Genomic DNA, 26,501 nt, shown 5'->3' on the forward strand with positions numbered 1-26,501 from the left:
AGGGCAGGCTGTGGGCGGGCTATGGAGCCAGGGCTGCAGCACCATAGGTTGGGGGCTGAATGTGGGTGTGCCGATTCACCAGGGACACAGTGAGGAAGATGGCGGCCACCCACAGGGTCCCGGAGCCGCAGCTATACCATGCTGCCTACACACATCGCGGAGGAGAAGGAGAAAGCTGCTGCACCCCACACTACACATACAGGTCAGTGCAGCGGAGGAAGGGGGTGTCCCGGGGGTGGGGGGGGGTTCCGGGGGGGAGGAGGTGTCCCCAGGTCGGTGTCCACAGGTCCCCAGCTTCAGTTTCCCCCCTACATCATCCCCTGTGTAGTAGCTCTCACCTCCGCTCCTGTGTCTCCTCCGCTCCACACACTTCTCCTGCTGCCTGTCTGTGTCCTGTATGAAGCACAGCGAGGTCCGTCGTCTGGTTGCTATGACGCTGGGCCTGCTCTGCTACATAAACGCCACAGGGACCAGCAGGAGCAGTTTGTGTAGGCAGCCAGCAGAGGGAGCAGAGGAGAGAGACAGAGGTGAGAGATACTACATGGGGGACAATGTAGGTGGTGGGGGCAGGGATGGGGGAACATGAGACTGGGGGGCAGAGATGGGGGGGCAAGACACTGGGGGCACATGAAGTGAACTGGGGGCAGAGACGGGGGTACATGAAGCTGCGGGCAGAGATGGGGGGGACAAGATACTGGTGGCAAAGATGGGGGGACAAGACCCTGGGGGCAGAGATGTGGGGGACAAGATACTGGGGGCAGAGATGGGCGGGACAAGATACTGGGGGCAGAGATGGGGGGACAAGATACTGGGGGCAGAGATGGGGGGGGGACAACATACTGGGGGCCGAGATGGGGGGGACAAGATACTGGGGGCAGGCCCGCTCTGGCCATAAGTAGAGGGGCGTTGGGGCCCACGGGCCACACTGCAGGTGGTTTGCGCAGGCATCAGGGGGCCGCCGACGAAGTCGCGGGTTATAGCTAGTATTCTATACATTAAAGGGGATCTTTCACCACCTCCGCCAAGTCCAGCACACTGCATTGTTTAATAGGCACCACAAAAGACAATTGTTTTATACTGTACATATAGTTATATATACATACAGTTATTTCACGGTAACATTTACTTTTTCTAAGTTACTTACCGAATCAACTAGAATATAAAATTTGCTACTAGTACTAGTGAGTGACGTTTGAGAAAAATAGACGTCTACTTGGTATTCTGTGTCAGGATCCAGGCATACAGATGAGTCCAGCATAGCTAGCCTATGTAGGAAATATGGTATATGTTAAATGCACATTATTATGTGAGAGTCCAAATAAATCCTAGTATTCAGCTATGCTTGTAGACCTCATTTATCAGAACTCTCTAAGACTTCATTTGGGCTAAGAAGACCCCACGTAGCAAAATGCAAGTAAAAAATGTTATGGACAAAACACAGTGAAAATGTGTTGCTTTTTTTCCCACAGTGTTTTTAATTTTTTGCTGCATATGTCCTCTGCTTTTTTTCTTCCTCTATTTAAAATTTAGGGAAAACATTCAATGCAATTCTACAAAATGAACATTCTGCTTTTTTCAGCTTTTCCACAGCTTTCTTCCCACAATGTGTGGATGAGATTAAACAAAATCCCCTTCATTTTTCTGATATTATAAACCGTAGTGCTTTTTCCTGCTGCAGCCAAAAATGCTGAGCTTCTGAAGCATGATGCTTTTAGGCTGGGTTCACATGGGAGTTGTTTGGTCAGGATTTTGACGCAGAATCCGTGTCAATATTCTGCTCAAAAACCGCCTCCAATTCACTTCAACGGGAATCGGTCATTCTCTTTTTCCACAAGCGTTTTTTTTCCCACTTGCAGAAAAAAAAGAAGCGACATGCCCTTTCTTCACGCGGATTCCGCCTCGCAACACTCCTTCCCGACTAGGCCCATTCATTTGAGCCTAATCAAGAGTAGAATGCCGCAACTGGATGCCGATGCACTGCACTGGCATTCAGTCGTGGCTGCTGTTTACCCGCCTCCGCCTCAGAATCCGGTCCAAAAGACTCCCGTGTGTTCCCGTATTAATCCGGACTTAGCCTTACCCAGCGTTTGTGGCATTTTTCAACAGCTTAGGTTTGATTTCACTAAGACTTGGCATACTTGCTGCTTTCCACTGATATATTAATTCTTGTTTATACTGTTTTAAGATGATATGGGTATAACTCACTTATCTACAAAATCTGCACTATGGGAAAACTGCATGTTGTATTACCTTGAAGTAGCAGGCAGACTCAGTGTATATCCTTCAGACTGAGGTGCCCTATTTTTGCAGTATTCGCTCACTACCCCTTGTGGTAGGTTGACTACAATTTTTGCGGTCCAGTCTTCCAATGACTATTAATACAGATACAATAATGATCAATAGGTAATACCGTAAACAAAGGTTTATGAGAGAAGACAAAAAAATATAAATGATCTGACACTGATTCTGGTTTAGAAACCTATTGTAGATTTCATAATCAGAGGAAATGAAAGTATATGCTACCTCTGGTTCATATCGAATGCTGATGATGAAATCCATAGAGTAGGGAATGTTGTTAATAGTAAATCTCAGACCAGCTCCAGTTAAAACACGTGCAAACCCTGGGCCTGTCCATGTGATAGGTTTTCCAGGGGTTGGTTGGCGCAGTACAAGCTCCACAACACCCTCTTTGCCAAATGGAACAATTTCCTGAATGTCAATAAATCAGAGCAAATTAGATCTTTCCAGAGACAAAAGACGTCAACAATCTTTTCATACTACAATATACCCAGCAAGCAATACCTGTGCCTGTCGCCTGCCTCGTGTACTTCTTTTCCTCATGCTTTTCAGTATTATCCTATTATTCTCAAATCGGAAATCTATTCCTTGTTTGAGGAAGTATTCCTTACATTTTGGCATTGGAGTTGCATTAACCTGGAAGTAAAATAATCAGCAGTTTGAGAAGTTTCTATGAAAAACGAATTTATTTAGTTTCAAAGGTATTTATTGAACTGTATGAACAATAAAACAGTAGTGTAGAACAGTATATAAAGAGGCAGTTCCAAGTGAAAAAGCATATAGATCATAGCATATAAACATAGTAACTAGAGATGAGTGAATGGCGCTCGATCAAATTGGTTTTCGATCGAATATCAGGCCGTTCGAGGTATTTGATTCCAATCGAATACCACGAGGCAAACGCACTAAAAATTCATATCCCCTCCCACCTTCCCTGGCGCTTTTTTTGCACCAATAACTGTGCAGGGGAGGTGGGACAGGAACTACAACAACGTAGCCATCGAAAAAAAAAAAAATCAGAAAAAGTAATTGGCTGCCGAAATCAGGTGACCTCCACTTTATACGAATGGTCGATTTCAGATTCGGGTAATATAAGACTGTGAACTATGTGACTGAGACAGGGATAGATGTACTGGCAGGGTTAGCTAGGGATTACCTTTATTTAGGTGGGAATGTTACTCACACTCAGCTCTTTGGGGCTCTATCAGAGCTGTGTGTGTGACAGGAGGAGTAGATGGAGGGATTGTTGGGTGTAGCAGAGCTCAGCTCACAGCCAGCTCTGCTACATCTGAGATTGGACCACAATGGAGACTGCTGTGAACCGATCTTAGACTCCGCCTCCTCACAGAAGAGCCTCTGGCAGAACCAGCGTTGATTGGCCGAATGCTGTACTCTTTATGGCATTTGGCCAATCAACGCTGGTCAATGCATTCCTATGGGAAAAAGTCAGCTCCTGCATATCGAAAGCTGACAGGGATCCCGACGAGATAGTGGCGTAATACAGGTACTTGGGCTTGTTAGATGCCCCCAGGCATGCTTCCCCTGCTGTCCCAGTTGCATTCCAGGGTGTTGGCATCATTTTCTGGAGTGGACTTGGTGACTCTCCTGAGTCGAAGTGTGGCTTCCCCTGAAACAAAGCATTTTTCCCCATAGACTATAATGGGGTTCGATATTCGTCTGAATAGTCGAATATTGAGGGGCTATTCGAAACGGATATCGAATCTCAAATATTTCACTGTTCGCTCATCTCTAATAGTAACTAATCGACAATAAAGATCCCTGTAAAAGACTAGAGATAAAAGGCAATCAACCAATATTATACAGGGAGGGGGAAAAAAAGGAATTAATAGCGCTATAATGTATGGGTCGGAGAGGATGCCAGGAAAGACATCTAGAAGTGGAGGCCTAGGGGATAAGTCCACCAGATACCTGAAAAGGCACAGACCCAAAAACAGAGAGGTTAAAGAGGACCTTTCATCAGATCGGGCACATGCAGTTTTATATACTGCTGGAAAGCTGACAGTGCACTGAATTCAGCACACTATCGGCTTTCCCGATCTGTGCCCGGTGTAAAGCGCTATCGGTCCCGGTACCATAGGGCTTTACAGTCAGAAGGGCGTTTCTGACACTTAGCCAGGGACACCCTTCTGCCCAGCAGCGCCTATCGTGCTGTACTGAGGAGCGGGGAGGAACGCCCCCTCTGTCTGCTCACACAGCTCGTCCATAGACGAGTATTATCAGGAGAGGGAGGGGGCGTTCCTCCCCGCTCCACAGTACAGCGCAATAGGCGCTGCTGGGCAGAAGGGAATCCCTGGCTATGTGTCAGAAACGCTGTTCTGACTGTAAATCCCTACGGTACCGGGACCGATAGCGCTTTACACCGGGCACAGATCGGGAAAGCCGATAGTGCGCTGAATTCAGTGCGCTGTCAGATTTCCAGCAGTATATAAAACTGCATGTGCCCGATCTGATGAAAGGTCCACTTTAAACTGTAGAGTAAAAACTATGTAACCTAGAGTGAATCACATAGGTTCTGTGGAGAATTTTTATAGAGGACTCCATGAGGGTAACCTGCCAACTGCCCTTGCTAATGACCATGCAAAACTCTGTCCTTTGGGCTGGGGTTAGGGTGGTCTCCAAGTCATGTCTCCAGCCCATCTTATAGTCTTGAGTTCTGAAGGTGGGGCGTTCAGTAAACTGTATATAAAGGAAAGCGAATCTCTATCAGGCACCCTATATAGGCACATTCTTTCAAAACCTGTGGGAATGATCGAGGGGTTGTGCAGAGTGCGTGAATGTAAGAAGTGAAAGATCTGGTTAGTTGTAAAGGTCTCTGAGGGGGCAGGGTGTGTGTTTGAACAAAATAGTACTTGGCGGGGATCCACCGATCACAGAAGAAGTTGTTAAGAAGCTTAAACCTAGCATGTCTCCACCAAGTGAACACCTCAGGTGACAGATCAGGTGTGAAAAGAAGGTTATTAAACAGAGGGAATAGTGGTAAAGTCAGGCTCAACAACTTAAAACTAAAACAGACTCTCCTCCATAGTTCAACATATGTATAGTTGGTTACTCTAGTGGTTGCTGGGATCAGTGGGAGGTCAATTGCGGGGTCCATAGAAGAGCCTGTAGCAAAGCGTGAGCTACCAAGGATAACGCTACCCACTCCAGGCAATTTTTCTCATTATATATAACAGCAATATAATAATATAATATTTCTAAAGATGGGGAACTGATAGACCACCCACACAGTTATGATAGTACATACTGTATCTGTGGGGGATCTACCAAGGAGATGCAGCAAGAGACTTTTGCACAACTGTGTCAGGTTATTGTATTGCACATCTATAACATTTGTCGTTCTACAGATACTGCAGCACTAGGAAGCGTTCGTCTGTTCTTTTAACTTTCATACAGCTAAACTTCAGTTTATATGAATAGGGTCAAACATGGTCACAGGTTACAGCGCCCACAGAAACAATTATTTATTTGCTTGGAAAAGTTACAGCTAGTCAGAAATGTACTAGAACATGTCAGACAGGGCATAACTAGCAAAGGCTGGCCCCCATAGCAAACTTTTGATTTTGGCCCCCACCCCACACAGCATGGTGCCCTCTTTTTCTGGCACAAATATGGTAAAACAACCCATTATACACATTATTATGACCCATAGTGGCCCTTTCATACAGTATAATTTCCCATAGTAACCCCTTCACACAATATAATATCCAATAGTAGCCCTTCACAAGGTATAATGTCCCATAGTGGCCCCTTCACAAAGTATAAAGACGGTTTTATTGTATTTTCTCATAGAAAGGATCATTAGTGGGAGCCCCCCCCACCCACCTGTGTACATGGACAGGGGTTATCATGATGACAGTTCATGAATGTAACGATGTATACACATAGATCAGAGCACAAACCCTATGTAGTCTAATTCTGCAGTTATAGGCTGCGTTCACATGGGGTTTTTTGGTCAGGAATTTGGTCAGGAATCTGCCTCAAATTCCTGACCAAAAAACTCTGTGTGAACTCAGCCTAAGGTTAAGTTCACACAGGGATTTTTGGTCAGGATTTTGAGGCGGGATCCGCCTCAAAATCCTGACCAAAAAGATGGCTCCCATTGAAATCAATGGGAGCCGCTCAGGTCTTTTTTCCGGGAACCGGGACAAACGGCTCCCGGAAAAAAGAACGGACATGCTCATTCTTCAGGCGGCTTTCAGTTGCACCGGCTTTCCAGAACCTGAGTCGGCCTCTGGGCCAAAAATCCCTATATGAACTTACCCTAATGCATGTAGATGGTCATTAAGAAGGTGTTCGCCTGCTTCAGGTTCATAGTTGCAATGTAAGGGGCACTGTTATTGTAACCCCTTCCTGCCGTGGCAAATTTTAGTTTCTCCTACTTGACTTCTAGAAGCCATAACTTTTTCATTTTTCCTTTCCCATATATAATCAGAGAGTAAAAACACAGCTGCACCATTATTTTTTGGGCTTCATTTATAGCAGCATTCTTTGTGTGGTAAAAATGACCTGTTAGCTTTATTCTGAGGATTAGCATCAATATGGCAATACCAAATTTGTGAAATACAGCCAGTACACACTGCTGCATCTGTGCCCTTTACATAAACCCCATCTGACATTTTTTGTCTTGTGTCACCCCTATGTCCTCACAGATTGTTAGTTCTTGTGCCTTCATTCCTATTGTTTGACATTATTATGTGTATAATTAATAATAATAATAATAATAATAATAATAATAATAACAACAATATGAACATCAAATGTCAGGAAGGGGGTTAAACATATTTTTAATTATTTGATGATTTAATGAAACACAATCTAAATTAGGCTATTATTCTTCATTTCCTGTGAAATAACAAAAGACATTTTTTCAGACAGATTTGATTACTGATACTTAAGCAGGTTTTCCAGAATCCCTAGGAAACCCAGCAGGGTTGTTATGTAATTTAATTAAAATTCATCTACAGTCCTCCATTCAGGCTTCACATCCCTTGTTCCATCCAGTGCCAGCAGCATGACCACTATAACCAATCATTATCCTCAGTGGTCACATGATGGGGACCCATGTTTTATCAGTAGTAACGTCACTTGCACCCATTAGGTGACAGCTGATTCCAGTGATTGACTTCAGAGGTCACCCGATCCTCTACACTTTCATCCTGGCCACTGCTGGCACTGGATGTGACGTCTGAATGGAGGACTATATGCAGTTCTATTCATTTGTTTTAAGAATTGCAGTGTAATGTTGCGCACTGGTTATGACTCACTATGGTTGCAGATCCAGAGAGTGCTTGGGCTTTTTCTGCTTCATAGATATAATAATCTAGTGGTACAATGTAATATCCATTTGCAGGCTCAACACATTGTAGGCCTACAATGTTAGGAAGACAGTCACACTGACCAGTGTTTGGAGAACATCTGTTAAAATGGAGAAATAAAGAAATAAAAACAATTACAACAGCACAAATCTGTAAACTAATACCAATTCTTAGGTTACATGCACATGTCAATGTACCCTGTATGGGCATGTGAAATAGAGTGATTTGCAGTCACCTCCCCACTCACTGCAGCATTCCAACCTGGATTGAGACCTGGTTTCATGATGGAATACCCCTTCAATTAATGAAGGTTATACATATTTTTTGTATTTTTGCCTTAAAACTCATGTATATACATGGACAAATCTAGATAGTTGTTTTTTCAAAGTAGCAAAACATGTTGTCTCATGTAGTTTTAAAGGGATCCTATCATTAAAATCGATTTTTTTTGTCCCTAACATGTAGGAATAGCCTTAAGAAAGGCTATTAGTCTCCTACCTTTAGATGTCTTCTCCATGCCGCCATTCCGTACAAATCTGCGGTTCTCTCGCAGCACTGGGGGCAGGCCCCAGCACTCAAACAGCACTGGGGGCCTCCCCAATGCTGTGAGAGATCTCTCCAGTGCTGCCTCCATCTTCTTCAGGAACAGGGTTTTGACACATCTTTTTCTGGGAGTTGGCTTCAAACTTCTAAGCCTCGGACCTAGGGCAAAGCTGACTGTGCATGCCTGCCGGCTGCAAGAAAATGGCCGCTTACTATACTGTGTAAGCGGCCATTTTCTTGCGGCCAGTGGGCATGCGCATTCGGCTTTGCCCTAGGCCCGAGGCCTAGAAGTTTGAAGCCAACCCCCAGTAAAAGACGTGTCAAGACCCCGTTCCTGAAGAAGATGGAGGCGGCGCTGGGGAGTTCTCTCGCAGCATTGAGGACACCTTCAGTGCTGTTTGAGCGCTGTTGCCCGCCCCCAGTGCTGCAAGAGAACTCATTTGCATACCGTCGAAAACTGGGATTTCTTTGGAACAGCGGTGCGGAGAAGACACCAAAAGGTAGAAGACGAATAGCCTTTCTTAAGGCTATTCCTACGTGTTAGGGACAAAAAATTCAATTTTAATGATAGGATCCCTTTAAGTTACACTTATTTCTTTATTATCTGTCATTACATTCCATAATATTCCATTTTAATTCTACAATTTTATTGCCATTCATTGCATGTTGACCGTTAGGTATTTATCACACCTACACATATTTACTCTAGTAAAATATTGTCTAACTCATGTTTCATATTGTTTACTGAATATTTGGTACTGAACTATTAGCAAGTTGTCTATTTCCTGTTAGAATAAAATGCTGTTTGGGCGCACCAAATCTGGGTAGGCTCACTATTATATTTATATCAGTACTTTGTGCTTGGTTTTTATAAGCATTCACCTTTTGTGGGTTTATATTTAATTATACTAATGTTACTGTGGTTCACTTCACTGTTGTTATATGTTACTATGTAACTTTTATTTTTTGTTGAATTCAGTGAATTAGCTGTGTTTGCACTTTTTTCACATTTATGACCTTGCCTGCTTTACTATTTATATGGTACAACATTGAGCCTCCCATATTATGGTCATTATTGGTTTCTTTTGGTCCTTACCATATTTATTACTATATTATTATTGTCATATCATGTTTTTATGTATTTCAATAAAATATTAAATTTTTTATCTATGAGTGATCCTGTCATTTTGACATAGACTTTAACTCATGTTTCATATTGTTTACTAAATATTTGGTACTGAACTATTAGCAAGTTGTCTATTTCCTGTTAGAATAAAAAAATGCTGTAAAAACTAATCCCTATACTTACACACTTGACCGTGCACCTCCAATATCACAGTTGCATGCTGAACAAGGGTACAGGCTGTTTCCAAGTCCCCAGTAGCCAGGCTAAAATGTAACAAAATTGAGGATAAGTAACTATTTACAAGTCATATACTGTATACACAATTACTGAAATACACAATAGTCATCCAGTACATTACCACTACAACCTAATATTTTCCTAATATGTTTTATTTGTAACTCAATTCTTACATAATTATGAAATAGCTTTTTGTCAGTAGTAGATTTCCATGTGTTTTGTTACATATTTGACCATTGCTGTAGTGCATATATTTTAGAATATAATGTATAAGAACCTTAAAAGGTTTTGGAAAAAATAATAAAATATTGAGACTGTGAATCAACCTGTTATATGTTTTCTTCATTTATCTTGCCGATATTCCTTATTTTTCTTCCCATTCACAGACCTTAGTGCTGATGACCTGGCCATGTATTTCCATGATAAAATTGATAAGATCCGTCAGGAAATTACTGCCCAAGCCCCAGGTGGCATTGACTCCCACACCTATGATAGTACTGATCCCCTCACCAGCCGCACTTTGGACTGTCCATTCTCATCTTTTGAACCTGTCACAGAAGAGGAAGTCTCCCAGCTACTTTCTTCATCTCGCCCCACAACCTGCAGTAGTGACCCCTTCCCCTCACACCTTCTCCAATCTCTGTCCCCTGCTGTCACTACTTACCTTACTAAAATATTTAACCTCTCTCTCTCTTCTGGAATCTTCCCATCCTCCTTCAAGCATGCTGTCATAATCCCGCTACTGAAAAAACCCTCCCTGGACCCATCCTGTGCTGCTAACTATCGACCCGTCTCTAACCTCCCCTTCATCTCTAAACTTTTGGAACGCCTGGTTTATTCTCGGTTAATCCGTTATCTCTCTGCTAACTCTCTGCTTGACCCCTTACAATCTGGTTTCCGCGCTCTGCACTCTACTGAAACAGCTCTCACAAAAGTCTCTAATGATCTACTAAAGGCTAAATCCAATGGTGACTTCTCTCTTCTTATTCTTCTGGACCTCTCTGCAGCTTTTGACACTGTTGACCATCAACTTCTCCTCACTATGCTCCGCTCAGTCGGCCTCAATGACACTGCGCTCTCCTGGTTCTCCTCTTATCTCTCAGACCGCACTTTCAGTGTATCATTTGCGGGCTCTGTTTCCTCCCCTCTTTCCCTTGCTGTTGGGGTTCCTCAGGGCTCGGTCCTCGGCCCCCTGCTCTTTTCTCTCTACACAGCCCCCATTGGACAAACCATCGCCAGATTTGGCTTCAGGTACCATCTTTATGCTGATGACACCCAATTATACACATCTTCCCGTGACATCACCCCTGCACTCATACAGAAAACCAGTGACTGTCTCTCTGCTGTCTCTAATATCATGTCCTCGCTCTATCTGAAACTAAATCTCTCTAAGACTGAACTACTACTGTTTCCACCATCTAACAGATCTGTCCCTGATATATCCATTGCAGTCTCAGGCCTTACTATAACTCCTAGGCAGCATGCCCGCTGCCTTGGGGTCATATTTGACGCAGACCTTTCCTTCACCCCTCATATTGAATCACTCGCACGTTCATGTCACCTCCACCTCAAAAACATCTCCAGAATATGCCCTTTCCTTACCAGAGATACACTAAAGACACTTATTGTCTCTCTGATTCATTCTCGCCTTGACTACTGTAATTCCTTACTAATCAGTCTTCCCCTCACTAAACTCTCTCCTCTACAATCTATTCTGAATGCAGCAGCCAGGCTCATCTATCAGGCTAGACGCTACAGCGATGCCTCCGGTCTGTGCCAGTCACTACATTGGCTGCCTATTCATTATAGAATAAAATATAAAGTTATTACTCTCATCCACAAAGCTCTCCATAATGCCGCACCTCCCTACATTTCTTCCGTCATCTCTGTCTACCGCCCAACCCGTGTTCTCCGCTCACTCAATGACCTAATACTTACATCCTCTATTATCAGAACCTCCCACGCTCGTATGCAGGACTTCTCCCGAGCTGCACCACTTCTCTGGAATGCTCTACCCCGGGCAATAAGATTAACTCCCAACTTCTACAGTTTCAAACGCAAACTAAAGACGCATCTTTTCAGACAAGCCTATCACAATTCCTAATGCACAAAATTGTCTGAACACTGTATAAGCAATGCCGCCCCTGCTACCTCTAGTGTCACCCCCTCTACCTCATAGACTGTAAGCTCTTTTGAGCAGGGCCCTCAGTCCCATTGTGTGAAATGACGTTCTTTGTTATGTATGTCTGTATCTGAAACCTATAAATTGTACAGCGCTGCGGAATATGTTGGCGCTATATAAATAAAATGTATTATTATTATTATTATTTTAGAGTTCCAATGGTGTGGTTTTTGCACCTACACTGACACCTGGTGGCTCACAGAGTGTATGGCAATGCTTTACAGCTCGAAACTAGGGAAGAATATGCACATCTGACTTCCATGATGTAATTAGGAAGCCAGTGCCTCAAGTATGCACACCAATAGAGGGCGCTGACTGATAATGTGCAAGTCTATCTTCCATGATGTAATTAGGAAGACAGAGTCTCAGTCAAGACATCCAATAGAGGGCGCTCCCTTTAACATCATGCCGACCTTCTCAGAGGCCTTTGTTTGCAATGATGTCGGGATTATACCAGATACAGTCTTCTCAGCCAAGGACAGCCGTTTCTATGTATTTGCATCTCATCAGCTTGGCGTAGAGAGGACTGATCTGGCAGAGGTGAGAGGCTTAGACAGGGTTAAGGGGATATCGTCACTCCATAGGGAGAGACCACCATATGGGTGTGTGGAGTCTTTTAAGCCATGAGCGCTCCACTGAAAAGGAACATGGGAAGAATATGCAAATCTGACTTACATGATGTAATTAGGAAGCCAGTGCCTCAAGTATGCACACCAATAGAGGGCGCTGAGAATGTGCAAGTCTGTCTTCCATGATGTAATTAGGAAGACAGAATCTCAGTCAAGTCATGCAAAATATGTATAACCTAAGGCACCAAGTAGCAAAACGCAGGCAAAAACATTGCAGAAAAAAAAAAAATTGCATTTTTTTCCTGCAGAGTTTATCATTGAGTGTTTGCTTGCTGTATTATATTTTATTCATTTTTCTTCCCTCATTAAATCTATAGGGAAAATGCCCCTGATATTGCCGCTAAACTTAACACACTGTTTTTCAAAGACACACGTATTGTTAAAACTGAAGCTTTTCCATGGCTCTTTTTTCCCCCCAATGTGTGGCTCACATTAACTAGAACCTTATTGACTTTGTTGGTACTGTAAAACTGGAGCCCCACGGGCTGGAAACATCGTGATTTGCCTGCGGCAGAAACACCACATGAAAAATTGCAGCGTTTTACAGTAACTGCAAAGTGGATGTGATCATGTGAATCCAATCTCCAATTTGCGGTAAAAACTGCCAGGAGTGTATTCAGGCAGATTTGCGAGGCGAAACCGCCTGAAAAATGAGCATGTCCGTACTTTTTACATTCGTTCCAGCTCCCGGAAAAAAGAACTGACTGGATCCCATTGATTTCAAAGGGAGCTGTCTTTTTGGCCAGGATTTTGAGGCGGTTTTGGCCTCAAAATCCTGACCAAAAAAACCCCATGTGAACTTATCCTTATACTTCTTTCTGCTCAACTCCTGGCTTTGGCTCAAAAAGCAAAAAAAAAAGCTGCGTTTCCGCAATGTGGGGCCTCAGCCTAAAAGTGAAAAAAGCTGCTATTTCTGCAAATAAATTTCATTTTTTTTATTTTGTCACATAGATTTGATTTGTGCTGTTTTTTTGCATAGAAATTATGAATTATGAATAACCTTTTTTCCTGGCGTTTTCCTATTGATTTCATTATAAGGGAAAAAATGCAGGAAAAAAAAAGAAAAGGGAATTATTAAGGATGGGAATTCTTATGCCAGTCTTAACAGATTCTCCAACAGCTGCATCCCCCCACTGTCTAAAAAAGTGGTGAGCTGGAAACAATGGCTAAGATGCACCACAGTGCACCTAAAAAGTGCGAAGATGAGGAACATTTTTGGCAACTTTCATGGTGCATCTGTCTTAAAAAATGTAGGCCACTGTGTTAACAAAAGACAACAGGAGATTTAGCAGAGATCTAGAAAACCATGTGGAATTGATACAGAAAGTATATTGGAAACAATAACATTTCTCTCTCAATATTGGTTTAAAAATGGCCAACACCTTTAAGTTTTATATTAATATTTAACACGACCAAAGTGATTTTTTAGTGTAGAATTTATAAACATACATATGCATACATTACTATTACACTGTCCATGTAAAAGTCTGTGTATGGGTTTATAGTCTATGTATTTAAAACACTATACATTGTTCTATTAGGATTATTTGCCATATTGGAGTGCCAAGAAGACAACAGAAGATGACACCGTTTTACATTAAGGAAAACTCAAACTTACCAGACATTCATCACAGTATTGGCCTGTTGCAAAGCTGTGACATTGGCATTGCCCAGTAATAGCATTACACAATGAGAAAGGCAAGGTTCCAAAAGGATTGCACCCACAGTCTGAAATAGAGAAATATTGCATTGATATTTATTAGTACAGCGGATTTTGAATTTTTCCATTTACTATTTCTTATTGGTGTGTCCATCACAGGGGTAAACCTAGGGTTTGTGCCGCCTAAGGCAGATGTCAGAAAGCTGCCCCCCCCCCCCCGGAGGAGGGGGCGGAGCGGAGGGGGCGGGGCCGAGCGGAGGGGGGCAGGGTCGTGCGGAGCAAGCGTCGTTAGCAGGCAGAGAGCAGGCAGGGAGAGGACCTGCTCTCTGCTAAGCGTGAGGGGTGGCCGCTGGAGCAGCGTTGCGTCCACAGGGCCACCCCAATCCACCGCTTGCTTCCCGTGCCGGGCTGCCGAGACAGTGACGCTAAGCCAGTCCAGGACAGCTTGTCCTGGACTGGCTTAGGTCAGCAAAAATTCCACCCTCCCCCAAGGCCCCGGCATAGCGCCGCCTGAAGCAGTCGCTTCAGGTTGCCTCATGGGAGGTGCAGCGCTGGTCCATCACCAGCAACAATAAATTTGTCAATTTTCAACTTTTTATTTTTTTTTAAAGTTCTCTACATATTTCCATTTACATACATTGACATCCAAAAGGGTCATTGGCATCAAGTCCAAAGTAGCCAGGTTTACACTGATCACATCGGATTCCTTCAACATTTTCTTTGCACAAGCAAGTCCCAGCAATGATTCCTAGTTTGTGGTCTGTTTTACTTTCACATAATCCATTTTCTTGAGTACCATTTGGGTTACAATCACAAGCTGGAAGAAGAACATAGCATAATTGTAAAGTATTTTAACATAAAATCCCACAATTCAAGAGAAATTTTTGCAGGCAGAACTAATAGGGAGCAATATGCAAATGGAGGGCTGTAGTTATTCTAGTGATTGTATTTAGAATGCCTTGTCAATCTGTCAGAAGTTTGTATGTTCTCCCCATGTTTGTGTGGGTTTCCTCCAGGTACTCTGATTTCCTCCCACACTCCAAAGACATACTAATAGGGAATTTAGATTGTAAGCCCTGTATGGGACAGTGTTGACAATATCTGTAACTGCTGCGGAATATGATGGCGCTATATAAGTAAGCAAAAGAAAGAAAGAAATGAATGTGTTTCTGAAAATGATAAAGGAAACGATTTTCTATCTCAATAAAAATGAAATGAAAATAGTTTCAGATCCAAACAACCTGATGAACATTCATATAATGTTATTAGGCTGAAGATAATACAGAAAACTTACAACAGAAATACTATGTCATGGTATGAACTTGCTCTAACATGCCATCCTATAGCTTTATCTTAACAGCTCTATAGAAAAATAGGATGTGAACTTACGGATGCACGTATCAGGATCAGAGATATCCTTGAGAGGATCGTGATAGAAGTATGGATTACACAATTCACACTGATTTCCTCTGGTATTGTGTTGGCAGTCCTCACATACACCACCGCTAGTGCCGCTGTTTGCCTGGTATACCAGCATGTCAAAATGGCATCTCTCAGAGTGTCCATTACAATTACATTCTAAAAGTATAATAATAACACATCATTCTATAATTAGCAAAAAATTATTTTACTGGAGAAAGATTCTTTATTTAGTAGAGTATTACACTTGTTTTAGGTCATAATTCAATGTGGTGGATTTCTTATGTAGATTCTGAAACAAAGCCAAGCATGAAAGGGTTTTCCATCTGAAAAGTGTGGAGAGAAGATCTTCAAGCGTTTTTCAAGCTGAGTGCATGGCCAGCACTGCTACATCTCGGCATAGGAATGCATTGACCAGCGTTGATTGGCCAAATGCCATACAGAGTACAGCATTCGGCCAATCAACGCTGGTTCTGCCGGAGGAGGCGGAGTCTAAGATCGGACCACAGCAGTCTCCATTCTGGTCCGATATTAGACTCTGCCTCCTCACAGATGAGCCTCCGGCAGAACCAGCGTTGATTGATGCCATACTCTGTATGGCATTCGGCCAATCAACGCTGGTCAATGCATTCCTATGGGAAAAAGTCAGCTCCCGCATATCGCAAGCTGACAGAGATCCCAACGTAATACAGTGACTTGGGCATGTTAGTTCCCCCCAGGCATGTTTCCCCTGTGGTCCCAGATGCATTCCAGGGTGTTGGCATCATTTCCTAGGGTGTCATAGTGGACTTGGTGACTCTCCTGAGTCAAAGAGTGGGATCCCCTGAAACAAGCATTTTTTCCTCATAGACTATAATGGGATTCGATATTCGTTAGGATAGTCGAATATTGAGGGGCTATTCGAAACGAATATTGAATATTTTACTGTTCGCTCATCTCTAATAGGATCCCTTTAAGTGTTTTCTGCAGAGTCACCATTCTTCAATCTAGTATTTTCTGGAAAGAATCCAATCGTGCCCATTAGCTGAATTTCAAGTTGTGGTGTAATTTTCATGTAGCTTGAAGTATAGGCCTTGCATGCTACAACCTGATGATTTGTACTCACTCTGATTGTATTTATGTCATTGTGGGGTTGAAGCCTAGGATTTACCCACTCTCTAGCTAGCAAATTTTGCCATGATAATGGAGTGCAGATTATGCATGTGTAATGGCACTTCATTCACAGGGATAAGGCAGGGACACTTTTTGGCCCCGCTCTCCTGATTATTATGGATAGGGTTTAGGGGGTTATATGTTTGTAATGTTAAAAATGCTTTAATAATTACATAGAGAAAACGTCTACAGCTAGATATTTATAAAGATTTACAGCTACTGATTTATAGATGTATTAAAAAATGTAGCCAGTACTTACTCTTACAGACATTATTGTCAAAGCCTACTGCAGGGCTCCATGGTGCGTCATTATAAAATTCTTTACATTTCTCACAGTTGAGGCCATCCGTATTGTGTTGACAGACACATTTGCCATGGACCTGAAACAGTGAAAGTTATATTTTCAGTGCTATAGCTATATATATATATATATATATATATATATATATATATATATATTTCAATGGACTTTCAACTTTTACATATTTTGTTGCTTGAAGAAGAGTATTTATTGTATAAAAACACATTTACAGTTCTGTGAAAAAGTAGATGCCAAAGCATAAAGGCACAATTATTTGCATTGTATTGAAGCTCTCTGTCTGTCGTATCTAGTTTGGGTTTAAAATTTGCATGTCGCTCTACAAAAAGCAGTGGGAGCATATGCTTGTTTTATCACAGATGCTAATGCAGCATGGATGCTCACATGAATGAAAGTCTATGGATACATGGGAGAAAAAAGAAAGATGACATCCATGTGCCATCCATTTTTCATGGATGTGGAAAGTGGATCAACCACCCACAAATGAGCAGGGTGGGGTGCTGTCTATGAATAGCATGGACCTCAGACATCCACTTCCACCTTATAAAGATTTTCTCTAACTATCTTACTGGTGACAGTATTTTGTCTTGAGCAGTGGCCAATAGATATGACCATGAAATCAGTTTAAGGTCTGGAGTTTGTCAGAAACACAATCATGATTTCCTTATTGAGGCCAGGTTATCCTCTAATGCATGTAATGTCCCTGCCTGATAACCTGCCCATAATAAGGAAATGTATATATCTCAAATAATCAATTGTAGCAAAGGATAAATACTATCTTACCATCCCAGGCACATTGAAAACATCTCCTCTCTGGGTTTCTATTGGGATACATTGACTGGCATGTCCATTGCAAAAGCAGTTTCCTCTTACAATCATTTCATACATAGCATAGTAATATTTTTCCTGAGGTTCACTTTGCCATCCATTGCTTAATGTATCTCCAAGGGTGTGTAGCTTTGTGAAGTTAATTCTTAAGTTGGTGATGGTAATGATATCTTGAACAAGAATAACATTTGTGTTTAACCTTAGGAACAAAAATTTGTATATGTATAAAATATAACATTACCTAAACATACTATAGATGACATTGTGTTATTCATTCGGTATTGTATATTATTATGTGTGCTCAGGGCTGCATGTATAGCTATTGCTAGCCTAAGCATATATGCTCTTTACACTTTTTTTTTTAATTGGACCAGAAGAGTTATTGCAGACCACCTTGTGGTGTGTAGGGACTTACAGACCATAGATGCCTTGCCAAGAATTCTGGAAACACAGTACACTAGTATAAAGTGTCAAAAAAAATGCTGTAGTATCCTACTTTGCTGACATACTAGTGCTATGCGGTGCCCAAATTATACTGATGTGCTTTGACAATACAAAATCAAATGCTCAAGAAACTTCATTGAACAGTACGGATAAAATACTCTATATTCCCAAATAATGTGATAAAGGCATCTAACTAAAGGATCATATAGTAGACTATGCAATGTCCACTTGATACTGGCTATAATGGTTACACAATGCTCAAGAAATATTATAAGATAGAGCTTAAATGTAAGTGCTATACAGTTTCAAAATAAAACTACATAAAGTTGCACTACAATGGCTAAATAACACCATTATATATGACCAAACATACAGTCCTATGAAAAAGTTTGGGCACCCCTATTAATCTTAATCATTTTTAGTTCTAAATATTTTGGTATTTGCAACAGCCATTTCAGTTTGATATATCTAATAACTGATGGACACAGTAATATTTCAGGATTGAAATGAGGTTTATTGTACTAACAGAAAATGCGCAATATGCATTAAACCAAAATTTGACCGGTGCAAAAGTATGGGCACCTCAACAGAAAAGTGACATTAATATTTAGTAGATCCTCCTTTTGCAAAGATAACAGCCTCTAGTCGCTTCCTGTAGCTTTTAATCAGTTCCTGGATCCTGGATAAAGGTATTTTGGACAAACAATTCAAGTTCAGTTAAGTTAGATGGTCGCCGAGCATGGACAGCCCGCTTCAAATCATCCCACAGATGTTCAATGATATTCAGGTCTGGGGACTGGGATGGCCATTCCAGAACATTGTAATTGTTCCTCTGCATGAATGCCTGAGGATTTGGAGCGGTGTTTTGGATCATTGTCTTGCTGAAATATCCATCCCCGGCGTAACTTCAACTTCGTCACTGATTCTTGAACATTATTCTCAAGAATCTGCTGATACTGAGTGGAATCCATGCGACCCTCAACTTTAACAAGATTCCCGATGCCGGCATTGGCCACACAGCCCCAAAGCATGATGGAACCTCCACCAAATTTTACAGTGGGTAGCATGTGTTTTTCTTGGAATGCTGTTTCTTTTTGGACGCCATGCATGACGCCTTTTTTTTATAACCAAACAACTCAATTTTTGTTTCCAAAATGAAGCTGCCTTGTCCAAATGTGCTTTTTCATACCTCAGGCAACTCTATTTGTGGCGTACGTGCAGAAACGGCTTCTTTCTCATCACTCTCCCATACAGCTTCTATTTGTGCAAAGTGCGCTGTATAGTTGACCGATGCACAGTGACACCATCTGCAGCAAGATGATGCTGCAGCTCTTTGGAGGTGGTCTGTGGATTGTCCTTGACTGTTCTCACCATTCTTCTTCTCTGCCTTTCTGATATTTTTCTTGGCCTGCCACTTCTGGGCTTAACAAGAACTGTCCCTGTGGTCTTCCATTTCCTTACTATGTTCCTCACAGTGGAAACTGACAGGTTAAATCTCTGAGACAGCTTTTTGTATCCTTCCGCTGAACAACTATGTTGAACAATCTTTGTTTTCAGATCATTTGAGAGTTGTTTTGAGTAGCCCATGATGCCACTCTTCAGAGGAGATTCAAATAGTAGAACAACTTGCAATTGGCCACCTTAAATACCTTTTCTCATGATTGGATACACCTGGCTATGAAGTTCAAAGCTCACTGAGGTTACAAAACCAATTTTGTGCTTCAGTAAGTCAGTAAAAAGTAGTTAGGAGTATTCAAATCAATAAAATGATAAGGGTGCCCATACTTTTGCACTGGTCAAATTTTGGTTTAATGCATATTGCGCATTTTCTGTTAGTACAATAAACCTCATTTCAATCCTGAAATATTACTGTGTCCATCAGTTATTAGATATATCAAACTGAAATGGCTGTTGCAAACACCAAAATATTTAGAACTAAAAATGATTAAGATTAATAGGGGTGCCCAAACTTTTTCATAGGACTGTATATGGCTACAATACACACATAAAATACATCACAGTGCCAATAGCCTTCCTCTAAATATGCATGAACTTTGAGCATAACTCATACAGAATATGTATAACATAGTAATATGTACAAATTCAAGATAAGAGAACAAGCAGGTCATGTTCCATAAAATCTGTGTTAGTGCATGGTGATGTGGACACACAACACCTTGAATAGTTGGGCTGTTGAGCAGGGAAGAGCTGGACCCTGTAGGGAGAGGAGCAATGGATCATAGGAGCAGGAGGCCAGCTCATTTGTAGCTCAATAGCACTATGCTATTATGGTTTGTTTGTGTATTTGGTAGTAAGCCACATGTATATTTAGCTTCATACTGTTTAGTTAGTGCTTGGACGAGGGGGGATTTGTTTTACATTTTTGCCTGAAGTTAAGGCTGTATTTTATTTTGCTTATTTTGTTACTGCAGTTTTTTTCTGAATAAACCTGTTTGCATCAGATTTTTGCGTCCCTGTCTCTGACTGGTTGGGTCCACTCCATTGCTGCTACCGAGCTACCTTGCCCACAATAGTAAAACATAATAAAGCCAACATTAAAGAGGTTCTCAGGCAAAAATGGACTACCCTTTTAAAGTTTAAATACGCTTAAACAGTTGGGCTGTTGCACAAGGAAGGGTTTAAGTCCTATCACAGAGGAGGACATAAGATGATGGGAATGCTTGAGAATATAGACTGGACACTGTTGCAGAGCCCTGCTGATGTGAGTAATGGTAAGTATGGGTTTAATTTTTTCACACACCCCCCTCCCGGGCCATAGATTATGATACTCTGGTGTCTGAAAAGACCCCAGAGTATAATAATAACACTTCTAGTTATGACCAAACAAGTTTGGTCCAAACCAAAACTTGTAGGCAAACCTTGCAAATATTCACAAAAACTAGTAGTGTATTGCTCTTCTGTTAACTTGGCTACCCAGGGCAAGAAATAGCTCCTTATTGTGCTGTGTAGACGGAGAAGATGGCTTATGGGAGCAGAAGGTCAATTTGTTGTTGGAGGGCCATTTGGAGGGCAGTACAGCTAGAGAGGCGAGGTGACCTGTGAGAGATGTACAATTTACTTTCAATGAGGAGACGGACACCAGCTGTCAGCCAGCTCTGCAACCTATTGTGCCTCAGTGAACATCTGGTGAGCAGAAACCCAGGATCTGATTTGGCAAACAGAGATTCTCCTGCGCCAAGAAAAGAACATGTGACTTGAGTATCCCACTGTGAGAGGTGTTCTTGTGAAGGCCTAGTGTACCATAACATCTGCAGTAAAGAGTCATCCAGATGTCCTGTATGTGTGTTCTTTCCACTGGTAGAACTCTAAGAATTTGTAGGGGACAGAGGGTCTGGGTGGCAGCTCTGCGAAATACTGAATGGACAAGTGGCTTGTTGGCCTCAATGAAAGCAATGATCATGAGCATTGTACTGTCACCTCACCCAGGGACCAGTGGCTGTAGCCATGTGTTACGTTCGTGTCTATGCCCAGACCCAGAATCTGGACTGCTAAGGGAACAGGGGAAGAAGACTTTCCCTGATGCTACAGTGGCTAACTAGGCCCTGCCTGCGGGTCACCCCTATAGAAACCAAGGTGCAGCTGCAGACAACACAAACAGGATGGGATGTGCTGATCAACAGACACGCAGCACAACACAATACGCAACAAGAGAATGAGGAGAGGGACAGTGGAGAGGTGAGGAAAGGGTTAACACAGGACTGGGGCAAAACAAACTGGAACTCAACCCTCACAAATAACAAGATAGTGCCAGGCAAACAGAACTGAAGGACAGGGTAGAGTAGAAGTGTGGAGGGAAAAACAAGACTCACACACAAGGCAACACTCACACCACTTCCTAGTCAGTTGCAATTCCACAAAACAATACTCCTCCCAGAGCCACGAATTCCAGTTGGTTAAAACAAAAACTGGTAACCTGTGAAGCCAGCCCTCCTCCTAATAAAGGCCCCAGAATCGTCCCATAGGATAATGGTAATGACCAACACCTGAGGTTCGATCCAAAGAACCTCAAGTAAATTCTGAAGGCCAATACTCAATGCCCAAACATATGGCCTAATGGCAAGGAAACCACCAGAAGACCACAGAACCCCGGATCAAAACCCCGTCCAAACCCCACCAGAAAAACACACAATTTTATTACAAGTCTTCAGGTCGTGACACCATGTGTTTCATTTGTACAATGGTAACATTGAATACGTATTTGTCTGTATTTTCTATGTAAACATTTGAAATTGAAATCTATTTGATCTTTGCTATATTTGAAATGAATGTGCCTTATTACAGACAATTGTCTTACCTTGTATGTAGGAATCATATGGATCATCAATATCAAAACTTGGATCTAGAGCCTTTAAAACCACCTTAAAAACAAATCATTTTTATGTTCATGGACACCAATATGCTGAGAGGGATTTATACTATTACACAATCTATTTTATGTATTGGTTGTTTTAAGCACAACTCAAAATCACCAATATCAATACTAAACTTTTATGGTACTTCTTTATATAGGTATGAACAAATACAATTTTTTTTTTATTTAAAACAAATTAAACCTTGACAGTAGAGATGGGCAAACTTCACAAGATTTGTTTTGATGAGCATTTGTGGGGTTCACCTCCCCAGTTCATTTCAGGTCGAACATGTTTGGCACAACCTGGAAGTGCTATTACTATACTTTGGGGCTTCCTCAGATCCTATAGTATAATAAGTGGAGGCCCAGGGGAAATGATTAAAAAATAACAGTTATGTTCACCTTGTCTCACTTCTCCTGGGCATCCTCACATTATCCAGTGGTCCCCTTGTGTCCTCTTCAGGTCTCTTTTGGCCTCTGGCTGATGTCACATACCCCCAGGAGCTCTGCTTAGGACTATGATTGTGCCTCACCGATCACTGAGCCTCTGTGACCACTGAGGCTCAAACACACAGGCCTCAACAATGACCCTGGGGCACATCAGGGCTGGCTCCAGGTTTTTATGAGCCCTTGGGCGACAGAGCCTCAGTGGGTCCCCTTGTGGAGGAGGCGGGAGTCCCCTTCATCTTCCCCAGTGTCATGCCATTCTCCCCCCCCTTCATTTTCCCCAGTGTCATTCCGTTCTCCCCCCCTTCATTTGCCCCCAGTTTCATGGGCCCCCTTCATTATGTTCCACCTTAATGTTTAACACAAAACAAACACTTATTACTTACCTTCCAACGTTCCCCCACCACTCTCTCCGCTCTCTCACTCCACTCAAATAGTTGTAGGCCCGATGTGACATCATCACATCGCGCCTACAAATGCAGAAGCCGGACCGCAGCGTTAAAGCAGGAGCTCAACTGTGACAGCTCCTGCTTTAATTGCCTATGTATTCAGCTCATCGGCGTCCGACGGACGCCGATGAGCTGAAATCAGGACAGGCAAGTGCTGGTGCGGGCCAAGTGCCGGGGGGCACCCAGAGTTTCTGTGGGCCCCGGCACTTGCCCGACTATGCCGTGTGCTGACACCGGCCCTGGGGCACATGATGCCAGTCAGAGGCTTAAAGAGGATGCTGTGGAACTGACAGATGGCCAGAAGTGAGACAAGGCGAGTATAACTGCTTGTTAACCCCAAAACTTTAGGAAGATTGATCCAAATCAGTTCGCTCATCCTTAATTGACAGACTTTAATACTCGGTATAAAAGGTAAATCTAATAAAATGTAGAATGCTTGTAAGTATGATAGTTGGCATCTGTGTTGAATGGAGACTATTGTGCAAATAATCCCATATGACATGTTTTCGGTTTATTTGATTGTATTATGATTGTTACATATAGCTATTAACACTTTATTAGTGTTGTTAATGGTGTATTTACATGTTTGGGTTTTTGTTTGCTGTTTTGAGGACAAAACCAGATGTGAATTGTAAAGGACAGATTCAAAACCTGACAGAAGCATAGCTAGCATTGGGTTGGGGGGCCCACACCGATATTTCATCTGTGTTGGCATCTCCAGGACACCGACACAGTTGAAATGCTCTACCATTCTGTAACTTGGAGGCTGCAGGGCTATACCAGCTTCTGACCACCAGGTGTCCTGGCAATCACTGAAGATGTCAGTGTGCTGACCCATGGCGCAATGTCAGGGGAATACTGACGGTGTCTGAAGTGGGTTGTGAAGAGGGTTGTGACGGTGGCAAGACAGGTGGATCAGGGGACTGAAGGCAAGTATTTTTTCATTTATTTATTTTTGGTTGGGGGGCAGCATAATATTAGGGAGCAATAACATTATAAGGATGTATTATCAATATAATGGGCCAGGTAAGAGATGCAGTTTATTGCATATCACATATCATTTATTGCTTAACATCTTTTCATGTTCATCATATTATTGTTTGATTTAAGTGATCACTGAAATTGAACTTTTGTACTAATATACTGTATGTATTATGATTTTGTTTATTTTTGTCGATTCCTTTGGCAGTAGTATTTGAGTTTGTTCATTATACACTGTCTACCAATAAGTATTAGGGCACCTGTGGTAGAATAGAAAACATTTATTCATATTTAATAGTTGGTAGAACCCAGCAGATGCTTCCTTACGGATGGTATTGATCGACACAATACTCCCGGATGCCTGTTGGAACTCCTGGTGTATGTGAGCCATCGGTTGGGTGCGGTTCTTCCGATCTCTCTGGCCAGCACCTGTCGGTCTCTAGTATCTTCCAGTTTTGGGGGTTTGCCGAATCGAGGTACATTCCAACAACCACCGTTTACCTTCCACTTTGTAATCACATAGCCCACTGTCGATTTTGGGTAGTTCAGTTCAACCATTTCTGTCGTACCTGACAATTACCCCTTTCTTGAAATCGGTCATCTCTGCACTTCATGGAATCTTGCATGCGATTAAAGCCAATGCTGTTTCCTACACGATATTTAACAGCGGAAGGTGTGACACCGCAGATATCTTCATTTACATGGGTGTCCAAATACTTGTTGGTAGACAATGTACTATTGTTTGGTCTAAATGGTCTCTGAAATGATGCTTTTGTATTAATATATGTATTATAATTTTATTTATGTTTTCTATTGTATTGTATTGGCTTTTGTTGATTCCTTTGAAAGTAGTATTTGGGTTTGTTTCTTTGATTAGTTTGTTGTGCTTGGTTTAATTTATTTGAATGGAGGTCACAGCTTTCGTTAATTACAATGAGGATTTTGCTATCTAGGAATCAGAGGGGTCTTTTAGGTATTTAAAGAGGACCTTTCATTATTTGTGGCACATGCGGTTTTATATACTGCTAGTAAACCGTCAGTGCACTGAATTCAGCGCACTGTTGGCTTTCACGATCTATGCCCCAGGTGAAGAACTATCTGTGTTGGTACTGTTGCTCTTCACCGTCAGAAGGACGTTCCTGACAGTAAGTCAGGAACGCCCTTCCTCATACAGCGCCTATAGCGCTGTACTGTGAGAGCGGTGAGGAACACCTCCCTCCCCTCCTCACAGTACTTGTCCATAGACGAATACTGGGGGAGGCGTTCCTCACCCCACTCACAGTACAGCACTATAGGCGCTGTATGAGGAAGGGCGTTCCTGACTGACTGTCAGGAACGCCCTTCTGACGGTGAAGACCTACAGTTCCAGAACCGATAATTTTCACCTGGGGCACAGATTGTGAAAGCCGACAGTGCGACAGTAAATTCAGCGCACTGTCGGCTTTCTAGCGGTGTATAAAACCGCATGTGCCCCACTGAAAAAAGGTCCTCTTTAAGCATGTGGTTTGATACTTTGTGGTATGCTATGACTAAGGAACATTGCGTTCTGAAACGCGTCAGATTTGGAGTGATGTAAACCGCATTGTTTGATTTTTAATTTATTACATGGGACCAATAAAGGTTATGTTTTAAATTTTATTTAGATACTCCTTCATTGCTGGATCTTCTTTTTTTTCTTTTTGGATACTGTGACGGAAGGGTGGAGACCCGTGCAACTGGAGATTCAGTCCTGCGTTCTTTTAACACAAATGGCTAAGTGAGATGGGCTGTATACTTATATTCTATCATTGACTTACGGTACATACCAATTTTATATACTTTAACAAAGATATTATTTGGCTTAAAAAGGGAATGCAAAATCATATGGTAAAATATCCTATTGTTTCCACTGGGTAAAATTTATGCCTCATTCACACTAGCAAGCCCAGACTTGGATGTTTATTTAGCAGATTTGGTGTGGTACCATTTATTTTTTTTTATAAACCCACTTCAATGGATGAATCTGATCTGTGAAAAAAATTATCCTAATTTACCAAGCCATGAATAAATAAAACTTGTTCTATTTTTTCACAGATCTCA

General features: G+C 42.1%; 1 protein-coding gene across 1 annotated transcript in view; it reads right to left on the minus strand.

Moving 5' to 3' along the window:
- The window catches only part of LAMB4 (laminin subunit beta 4), a 129,245-nt gene that overhangs the window by 71,282 nt on the left and 31,462 nt on the right, over nt 1–26,501 (minus strand). Inside the window, exons 7-18 of the mRNA XM_075274149.1 lie at nt 22,489–22,552; nt 17,685–17,899; nt 16,842–16,962; nt 15,401–15,589; nt 14,649–14,828; nt 13,970–14,079; nt 9,487–9,566; nt 7,584–7,734; nt 2,803–2,934; nt 2,524–2,709; nt 2,251–2,372; nt 1,145–1,265 (exon numbers count right to left, since the gene is read on the minus strand). Of these exons, the coding sequence (XP_075130250.1) occupies nt 1,145–1,265; nt 2,251–2,372; nt 2,524–2,709; nt 2,803–2,934; nt 7,584–7,734; nt 9,487–9,566; nt 13,970–14,079; nt 14,649–14,828; nt 15,401–15,589; nt 16,842–16,962; nt 17,685–17,899; nt 22,489–22,552 (1,671 nt within the window). The remainder of the gene's footprint in view (nt 1–1,144; nt 1,266–2,250; nt 2,373–2,523; nt 2,710–2,802; nt 2,935–7,583; nt 7,735–9,486; nt 9,567–13,969; nt 14,080–14,648; nt 14,829–15,400; nt 15,590–16,841; nt 16,963–17,684; nt 17,900–22,488; nt 22,553–26,501) is intronic.

This window comes from Leptodactylus fuscus, chromosome 5 (genome assembly GCF_031893055.1).
Source record: "Leptodactylus fuscus isolate aLepFus1 chromosome 5, aLepFus1.hap2, whole genome shotgun sequence".
Classification (NCBI taxonomy): Eukaryota; Metazoa; Chordata; class Amphibia; order Anura; family Leptodactylidae; genus Leptodactylus; species Leptodactylus fuscus.